Source organism: Myotis davidii, unplaced genomic scaffold, assembly GCF_000327345.1.
Source record: "Myotis davidii unplaced genomic scaffold, ASM32734v1 scaffold960, whole genome shotgun sequence".
In the NCBI taxonomy this organism is placed as follows: Eukaryota; Metazoa; Chordata; class Mammalia; order Chiroptera; family Vespertilionidae; genus Myotis; species Myotis davidii.
Genome location: NW_006293003.1, coordinates 1,357,031 through 1,367,637, shown reverse-complemented (window position 1 = coordinate 1,367,637; position 10,607 = coordinate 1,357,031). Strand labels below are relative to the sequence as shown.

The 10,607-nt window shown below is 37.2% G+C and overlaps 1 protein-coding gene across 1 annotated transcript in view; it reads left to right on the top strand.

Moving 5' to 3' along the window:
* OTC (ornithine carbamoyltransferase) overlaps window positions 1-10,607 on the top strand; it is a 63,848-nt gene that overhangs the window by 40,244 nt on the left and 12,997 nt on the right. Inside the window, exons 5-6 of the mRNA XM_006766569.1 lie at window positions 5,573-5,726; window positions 7,337-7,459. Of these exons, the coding sequence (XP_006766632.1) occupies window positions 5,573-5,726; window positions 7,337-7,459 (277 nt within the window). The remainder of the gene's footprint in view (window positions 1-5,572; window positions 5,727-7,336; window positions 7,460-10,607) is intronic.

Here is a 10,607-nt window from a genome sequence, read left to right as displayed (position 1 = left end):
CTCTCTCCCTCCCTCTCTTCCTTCCTTCCTTCCTTCCTTCCTTTCTTTCTTTCTTTCTTTCTTTCTTTCTTTCTTTCTTTCTTTCTTTCTTTCTTCTTTCTTTCTTCTTTCTTTCTTTCTTTTTCCTTCTGGGATTTATTTATCTTCTATAATTGAAACTTTGTAGCCTTGAGTGGAGCCCTGGGTGGGCCAGGGCAGGTGGAAAGCTTGGCTTCCTCCATCCCCAGGGGCAACCCAAGCCTCCTGCTCACTCCAGCTCTGTGGCCGCCGCCATCTTAGTTGGGTTAATTTGCACACTCACTCCTGATTGGCTGGTAGGCGTGGTTGGTGGGTGTGGCTTGAGCACAGTGGAGGGATGGTTAATTTGCATGTTTCTCTTTTATTATATAGTATGGTTCTGGAATTTAAATTTCTATACACTGCTGGTTTTTTGGGAATTCTATAAGAGACTAGTTTTAAACATTTCCAGGGTTTATATATGTAATTTTACCCAACTGAAAGAAAAAGTAGTAATCTTTCTAGGCAAGGAATGCAACTTAAATGCATTGCTGACCACGTAAGTTTGATTGGGTTTTGGGAATTGGTTCCTAACTTCAAGATGAATGAAACTCAAGGTGCTGGCCTAAGGTGAAATATTTTTATCACATAGTTTTGACTTTTTATCACGGGCTCTATATTGATTTGCAATTGCTGCTTTATTTTTTTTAAATATATTTTATTGATTTTTTACAGAGAGGAAAGGAGAGAGATAGAGATAGAGAGTTAGAAACATCAATGAGAGAGAAACATCGATCAGCTGCCTCCTGCACATCCCCCACTGGGGAAGTGTGCGCAACCCAGGTACATGCCCTTGACCGGAACTGAACCCGGGACCTTTCAGTCCGCAGGCCGACGCTCTATCCACTGAGCCAAACCAGTTTTGGCTGCAATTGCTGCTTTAACAAATAACCAGAAAATTAGTGACTTAAAACAACATAAATATCTTACAAAATTCTGGCAGACAGAGGTCTAAAATGAACCCATAGGGTTATGTTCCTAGCTAGCCTCTTCTCTCATTTTTGACCTCTCTCTTTTAAGGACCTTGTAATTATATTGGTCCCACCCCAGGATAATCTATCTCAAGACCCTTAATTTAATCACATCTGCAAAATTTATTTTGCCATGTAAGGTAATATATTCATAGGTTCTGGGGATTAGGACGTGTACATCTTTGGGGAGGTGATTTATTCTGTCTACCACAGGTCCTTATTCCTATTTTTCATATAAATTCTAAGTTTTCAAAAGAAATTAAAAGATGAGGTATTCTTTAACTTGTTTTTGTTTTAATCTGTGGCAGTACATGATACATTGTAATATTTTCATGATATATTAACTTGTATTTAAATATTTAAAAATATATACCTTTTTCATTGGCATTGTGTTATACTGAGTTGGGTTATCAAAAGGTTTGATGCCCAAAGAGATAGGAAAGTGAGTTTGAAAATTTAGATTTCTTCTTCAGGACAGTTAACTAAGTTAGAATTTTGGAATGAATGGCTGTATTATCTTTGTAATTGTAAATTATATATGGCAACAGGTACTATTTAACTGCTGGACTACTCTTGTACTTCACTTTATATAAGACCATAAATGTTGGTGGGCCTATCCACCTATGGTAGTTTCTACTATTTCTAGGATTCTTTGACTTATAAGTTATGTTAATTCTTTGTGATTTACACAGATTAAAAAGAGTATACATTTATAATTGATGAACAGAAATATATATAACAAAAACCCCCAAAATATCTATGTTTATACTAGAGGCCTAGTGCACGAAATTCATGCACCCTCAGCCTGGCCTGCACCCTCTCGCAGTCTGAGAGCCCATGGGGGATGTCTGACTGATGGCTTAGGCCCACTCCTCACTCAGTCCTGATTGGCCGGACCCCAACGGTAAACTAACCTACCAGTTGGAGCGTCTGCCCCCTGGTGGTCAGTGCATGTCATAGTGAGTGGTTGAGCAGCCTTAGCATATCATTAACATATTATGCTTTGATTGGTTGAATGGACGACCAGACGACTGGACGCTTAGCATATTAGGTTTTTATTATATAAGATAGTTATATATAAACACTTTCCTACATTAAAAAAATAAATTTAAATGTGCATGGTAATAGTCTTCCTTCTTTGATATTGGAATTATATTTTTGTAAATTTATTGTTACTCTTTCCTTGTGAGCAACATGGCCTTTTACAGCCATACCTTGTTTCATTTAATGATCGCAACTTGATAATGGGATTCCGTTTAAGTTGATTCTTTTTACTTTTTAGAAATGCCCCTGCCATTTTAAAAATTACTTTTGCTTCTGGCAGCATCAGTATACAGACTATACTGATTTTATCTTGCCCAAGGACTTGGAATTGAATATCTTCTAATGGTTTCTGGGTTGTTGGTTTTTCTTATAAAACAGTAGTAAGATCAAAATCTGGGCACTAGAGATGCTTACAAGTGTTGGGGTAAAAGATAATAGGTATTGTGACTTCAATGGGATTTTTGTTGGTAGTGACTGAGATGAAAGGAAAATACAGTACTTCTATTACAAGTGTATAAGATCTCATTTTTTTCAGTAAAACACATGTTGTTATTTTTACTTTTCTTATAATATGTAATTTCAGTAACTGCTAAGAATTTCCTCCTATACATTGACCCATTATTCCATTCAGCATTAGAATAGCCCCTTTCCTCCCTCCCCCTGTCTCTATCTATATTTCTAGGACAATGGTTCTCAGCTTTGTCTTTATGTTGGAATAACTTGGGGAGCTTTAAAAATATTGATGTGAATCCTTCACCATAACTTCTGATTTAACCCTCCAAAAGGCAGAATATGGCATCAGGATTTTTTTACAGCTCTATTGATGATACCAATATACACCCAATATGAGGATCTCTGTTCTAGGAGGTTTTGGGCTATCTCATGTATATAGAGCATTGATTTCTCCAGTTGGTCCCCTAGCATCTCCTTTTTTCAGCTATCTACCTCCATCCACATTACTTTCCTATAATAAAGTTAAAAACCTGCATTCTATAGTATGAAGCATCAGTACCTGAACTGAGAAGGGAATATTTATTAAGAACTTGAAGAAAGAAGTAAAAATTTAAAATTCTTTTAACATATTATCCTATGTCTTAGGACAGTGGTTCTCTAACTTTGGAAGGTTATCTGAGTTACTTGGGAAACTTGGTAAGAGTAAAAAGACACAAACTCTACCCTATTTCAGGAGCTTAGTAGTTTGCAAACCATTGCCTTAGGGCGTCCAATAGGTCAGAGTGCTGATTATTCTAAGGAGGGGGCCTTATGGAAGGGAGTAGATTATTCATTTTTTAGGATTTGAGATGCCCTTTTTCCTTCAATTGAATTGGAAAACACTCCCTGCCAATGACATTATGTACAAAATCTTCTGTCTTTCTGGGCTTCCATCACTTGATTTTTGGTGGGTGTGGGGGGGTTGCTTAGATAGTTCAGAGCACTGGTTCCCAAAACCTGACCCTTCCATTGATGCCCGTCATGGGAAGTTTTCATCAGAAGTGGTCAAATAAAAATAAAGACAATCTATTGAATTTTATAAAGCTAATTCAATTTCAAGGATCATTCGTTGAGATTAGGTCATTCAGACCTTTTTTGGTTTCAAAATGTTCTTTTATTGAGTGAAGATACTAACATATATGTATTTATTTGCTTTTTCTTTATGACCATGCATTTTATATGGGTTATCTCAGATAATACTAACAATAACCCAATGGGAGATATTATTATTATGGTTTTACAGATGAATAAACTAAACGATAGTTAAATTTAAAAAAATGTCCAAAGCCAAACAGCTACTAAGTTACAGTTAGATTTAGAATCCAAGACTAACTGAATACCTTATAATAATGACTCTATGTTTGATATAAATGCTATCATGAGGATTTCTAAAATTTTTTGTCATTAAGAAATTAAGAATCGTTTCTTAAAACTGAAATCATTAGAAGCCTCTGTTTTGAGGGATTCTCGTAAATAAAAAAACAAGATTTTAACTCAATTCATCTGCAAATTTGAGGTCATGTGTTGTAATGGTAAGAACATGAACTTTTGAGTTGAACTGACTTTGATTTGAATCTGAACTTCTCCAACTTCATTGGCTGTGTGATTCAGGGCAAGTTAGTTCAGCTCTCTATGTCTCAGGTCCTTCAGCTATAAAATGATAATATCCATCTTTCAATGAATTGTTTGAATTTGTGGCCATGAGTTTATTTGTGTTGCTTTCTTGGTAGGGGTGTGTGTGTGTGTTGTATGATGTTGCAGAGATGCTGATAACTAACCAGAGTGCAGGGACAAGGGCTAAATGCTGGCTGTGTCAATTCAAGTTTACTGGATGGAATTAGGCATGCAAGAGATGTATTGGGGAAACAATTGTAAAAGATTAAGGGGAGAGGAAGCAGGATTAGCCTTTAGGGGTGATGCAGGTCTGACCCCAGTGAAAGGAGAGAAGGAAGGAAAGAGTAGGATAGAAAGAATATCAGAGTGCAGCTCTGAGGAATTCTCAGCCAGGCTGATGAGGAGCCTCACTTTTCTGACTGCCTATCAGAAAAGTGTCCTGTCAGGCAGAATGGCCCACCTCTCACACCCCCACAATGCTCAGTCATTGGTGGGAACAGCCTGGGGATCTGAAGGTATAGCATCTAGGGCTGTTAGCTAATGTCACTCTTCCCAGAAGGTTCTCTCTTGTAAGGCAATCTGTGTGTGCACCTCCATGGCTACCACACTGGTACTTTTAATTTGATAGTGAAAATGTATAATTATCTCTGGGATGGTGCAAAAGAAAATTAGCTTCATTCCAGGTCATTAATATTTCTTTGTATATCTTCTTTTGGGTATTTTCTCTGTTAACTTTACCAACTGCTACTTATAATTACTAGAGGACTGTCACATGAAATTCGTGCACAGGTAGGGGCCTTAGGCCTGGCCTGTGATCAGGGCCAACCTTCCCCAGCTGCCGGCAGCTGGCCCTACCCCCCACTGCCAATGCCAGTTGCCCTCTATGTGGCAACTGGCGGGGTGATCAGGGCCCCAGTAGCTCGCACCCACCTTGGCCTGGCACTGTCAGCGTCCACTGCCACCCCCAGTTCCCCGTTCCCCATTGGGCAATCGGAGCCTGCAGGCTGGGGGCAGCTCCTGCATTGAGCATCTGCCCCCTGGTGGTCAGTGTGCATCCTAGCGACTGGTCATTCCTCTGTCCAATCGACTTACATATTACGCTTTTATATATATAGATAATTCATCACTATGACTGCAAGTCCCACAATTGATTTCTTATTTCTAAAAAATAGTAAAATTAGTGGTCACTATTTATGACATCAGTGGAACAAATTTGGCTTCTGTAATGACTACGCATTTAATATTATTGTTTAAATCTGTTGTGGTGATGGGTAGTTGTAACTTAGTAAAACTTCCAATTTATTAGCATTTCTTATTACTGTTTAAGATTCTGTATTAAAGAAGGAATTAGTAAGCATAATTAACTTAGATAATCTTTTCTTTGTTTGCTGCAGTGTCTTATCTAGCATGACAGATGCAGTGTTGGCTCGAGTGTATAAACAATCAGATCTGGACATCCTGGCTAAAGAAGCATCCATTCCCATCGTCAATGGGCTGTCAGATTTGTACCATCCTATCCAGATCCTGGCTGACTACCTCACGCTCCAGGTTGGCTTACTTCCTTGCCTTTTACAAGAGAGACTAGCTCTAAGTAGAACCATTTCTATCATAGTATTGGTGTTTTGTTTTCAAATATAATTTTGGTAATGAATTTTAGCATGTCTGTATACTAGCTATTCAAGGAATAAGGCATTGTTAAAAGCAATGTGTGTGTGTGTGTGTGTGTGTGTGTGTGTGTGTGTGTGTGTGTGTGTGAAACTGTTATTCCACATGGAGGGGGTGGAAAAGCATTTCTCTTATCCCCTGTTCTTTCAATCCTTTTGCTTTTTGGTCCCATATCTAACACAATGGATGAATCCTGAATGCTGGAACATACATAACAGAAAAGCTTTATGTAATCCTCCATACTTCAGACTGAGTTGCTTGGGAGTGAAAACTGATGGAGTATGCTTTCAATATTCAAAATGGCCAATTATGAAATCACTTTCTGAGAAGAAGGCTATTTCCATCATTTTAATAAACTGATGAGACTGGAGTTAAGGACATGCAGAATACATAGAATTGAGGCTCAAATTTAGCCATGTACCCCCAATTTAGGAACTTGAATAACTTTAAAAGATTTATCTCGTTTGTTTTGCCACAGCCATTCTACATAGTTTTGCAACTGGGAATCCTGAAAACCATGGTTTCTGTGTCTATGGACTATTCTGGGGAAACAGGGAAAACTGGATAGGTCCATATTCCTCCTCATTTGAATATAAATGTGAAGTTAAACTAAAAATGAAACTCATTGGTGATGTGGATAAGATTCATGCAGAAAGGATGATATAATGATGTTAGATACCAAGTGGCTATTTGTGAATGTGGCTTTACATATATGCCAGTAAATTGAATGCTTTGCCCTTGGGCTTTATCATTACTAGATTATAAATTCATTGAGGGACAGTGAAATGTCCTATTCATCATATTGTCCCCTGCATGACCTGGTGCAATACCTTCATATAGGAGATCCTCAAAGTGAGAGCTGAATGAGTAAATAGCAGCTTATTAAGAGCATGGAATCTAAATCAGCTGACTGTTTAACTCTTCCCGATCTCATTTCCTCCCACCCCACAAGGAAATTATTATCCTGATGTCTGTATTTATTATTTCAAGGCATGTGTTTATACTTTAGCTACACATGTCCATATGTGTAAATAGTTAAGATTAATAATGAGCATGTTCTCCAACTTTACAAACATGTAAACATACTCAACTATCATGTTACACTCTTCTAGATACATTGTATTTCCCCTTTCTTATACCAGCTAATGTAAGCTCCATAAGGCAGTGATTTTTTTCTCCTTTATTCATTGTTATATTTATAGGGCCAAGGAAAGTAGACGTGGATAATGCTTAATTTGTTGAATGAATGAATAAATGAATGCAACAAAGATTCAGATTTGAAAAGTTTGAAAATATGAGTATTTATATGAGTTCATATGATGTCTTGATTTAAGATATTAGGACATCTTGCTATTTTTGGTGATTATACATTGATATTATTCCAACAAAGCATTAAAATTGGGGTGAAGAATTTTTTTATTTTAACCATAATAATTGTTTCATATAAGTTAATTTCTTCCCAGGTATAATCTCCTCCATTTCTTGCCTTTTAGGAACACTATGGCTCTCTGAAAGGCCTTACCCTTAGCTGGATTGGGGATGGGAACAACATCCTGCACTCCATAATGATGAGCGCAGCCAAATTCGGAATGCACATCCAGGCAGCTACTCCAAAGGTAGGGAAACTTTCTGCCTGGAAACTACCCCGCACCTTAAGTCATCCCCAGATGTAATTACCCAGGAAAAACAAACCTCTATTCCATTCAAGAGCACAGGTGAGGCCATAAAATTTAGGTTATGTTACTAGCCCGTCTGTTATAGCTATTTGGTTTCTTGGGTGCCCAATTTGCCAGCTCTATAATAAGAGATAGTCTTGGCTGATGCCTTTCATCCTTTGATGACTGGTATCCTTGTGCGTTGTTACCACAAAGGATGAAGAAAGCAATACAATTCAGACAGTGTAGAATTCACAAGGCATGGCTAGAATGCTATCATTTTTCTAATACTGTAGCTTCCCCTTATCTGTGGGAGATATGTTCCAAGATTCCCAGTGGATGCTTGGCACCACAGAAAGAACTGAATTCTTTAAACACTGTTTTTCCCCTATACATACATACATACATACATACATACATACATATCTATGATAAAGTTTAATTTATAAATTAGTCCCAGTCAGAGATTAAAAACAATAACTAATAATAGAATAGAGCAATTATCACAATATAATGTAATAAAAGTTATGTGAATGTGGTATCTTTCTCTCTCACTCAAAATATCTTATTGTACTGTCCTCCCCTTCTTTTTGTGATGATATGAGATGGTAAAATGCCTAAATGATGAGATGAAGTGATTTATTAAGGAAGTGCTCCTTAAAAAAATCTGTAGGGGAACAGGGGGAGCAGAACAGAGAAAGGAAAGAATCTAAGCAAGAATGTTATTTACTGTGATCAACCACCCTGGTTTGCCCAGGAGTAGGGATTTCTGGGGACATGGAACTATCAGTGCTAAAAACTGGGAGAGTACCAGGCACATGAGGATAATTTGGAAACCCTAGTGCCATGGCAGGCACTGCCTCACAGAAGGGAACTTCAGCTTCATCCCACAGGTGCTCCTGCTGGACCAGTTTGAGTCAACACACCCTGCTGCCTTAATCTGCAGTTGTTAACAAATTACCACAACTTGGGTGGCTTAAAAGAACAGAAATTTATTGTTTCCTTATTCATTCTAGAGACTAGAAGTCCAAAATCAAGGTGTTTGGTAGGGCCACACTCCCTTTGAAGCCTCTAGGAAAGGATCCTTCCTTGTCTCTTCCCACTTCTGGTAGCCCTAGGTATTCCTTGCTTTTTTGTTTGTTTGTTTGTTTTTGTTTATAAATGTCCCTCTTTATGAAGATAGCAGTCATATTAAATTAAAGCCCAACCTGATCCAGTATGACCTCATCTTAACTAATAACACCGGAAAAGACCCTACTTCTGAATAAGGTCATATTCTCAGAATCTGGGTGGGAATGAATTTTTTGGAGGACAGTATTCCACCTACTTGCCATAGAAGAAAAGCAGGCCTAGGCAATAGCATATATTGTAAGCCACCCTATTACAGTAAACTTTGGGGACTCAGAGAGATAACTCTCACAAGAGATAATTCTTTTTTGTTCAGCATCACTCTCTCTACAAATCTACTTTGTATTAATAACTATTACAGCATTTAGTTTTTACAGATAAAACATACAATAACAATAATTATTTCTTGTTATAAGGTGTTTTTGGAAAGGACTTATTCTGTTGGAGAAATATGATTGAAACATTCTATTGCATGTCCAAGATGTTTTCTCCTCATTAAAGGAAAAATTCCAATATTACAGAGCAATTTCAGTATTGTTCTTATGCAGAAACTCATTTAAATGATAAAGAGTACTAAAAATTGACTAATTCTTGGTGGGAATGAGTTTTAAAATGTCTTCTGCAAAGTCTGATAGTGTAGAAGTTGTTCCAGCAATTTATATGTAGACCTATTTCCTTTAAAGCTAGAGCTAGGATATTTATTGTAAATTTAAGAAGCATTAAAAAGTTTCTAAGCCATAATTAATCTATTTCCCATTCTTCAATCAAGTATAACTTACATGTTCAAGAAAACAATTTTGTCCTTGAGTGTAAAATTTCTCCATAAACTATTGATGGCAATGATTTTAACATTGTTCTAAGTGAATATTTAGACCACACTGAGTTTGTTAATCACCTTCTTCGTCTGGTTTTAAGATTATGTAAAAGCCAATGAGTTATTTACTCTTGAAAGCTGAGTTATGAATAAAAAATTCCACTTTGTATTCTCCGTCATGGTCCAGTGCATGCAAGGTTGGGTGATTTTCTAATTTCCAAACCTCTCTGTTGGTTCTCTAAGTATTTATTGATTCCTTCTCTAAGAATGATTATACTTAAGGAGTATAGAAACCTGCTCTTCAAAGGGAAGGATAAATTTTCAGGACAGGAGGCACATGAAGTAATAGCCAAGTCTCTATCTATGTTTACCAGTATGATTGATCACAACATTAGTTACTAAATTAGCAAATCTTTATAATTTGCTAAAAATCCTTCCCCAAATTCCAATAAACAAAGCTCAAAAATTTATGGCTATTTGAAGGGTAGTAAAGCTGCTAAAATTTTGTATCCATCACCATCATTATCTGAATAGTTTCTTTTTTTTTCATAGACTACAATTTTATTTATTTTTTATTTTATTTTATAGATAGGAAAGGGGAGAGAGAGACAGACACAATGATGTGAGAGAGAAACATTGACCAGTTGCCTCCCGTATATGCCCAGACCGGGGATAGAACCCACAACCTTTTGGTGTATGGAATGACACTCCAACCAACTGAGCCCCCCAGCCAGGGCTGTTTCATCCACTCTTGGCACTAACTTATATCCTTAAAGTGTCTGATAGTTCTAGATGGCTTCTGGAGCTTCAGCCATCATCGAAGGGGCATGGCTCCAACTTGAGTCATCTTCCTTGAAAGAGCTTTTCTAGAACCACCTCATTCAACAATTTCTGCTTCCATCTCACCTGTCATTCCTATTATCAAGGGAGGCTGGAAAGATATGTATAACTGGGAAGGTTGTTATTCACTATAATTAGGAATTCTGTTATTAAGAAAGAAGAGAGTAGATGTTGGGCAGGTGACTAACAAATCTGCTACAGCATGTTTTTCAAGAATATAATACTTAAATATTAGGAAAACCAAATTTTAGTGACATCAAAAACTATTATTCAGAATATAAATTTAAAAGATCTCTGGCTGGTGTGGCTGGCCTGGCTGGTGTGGCT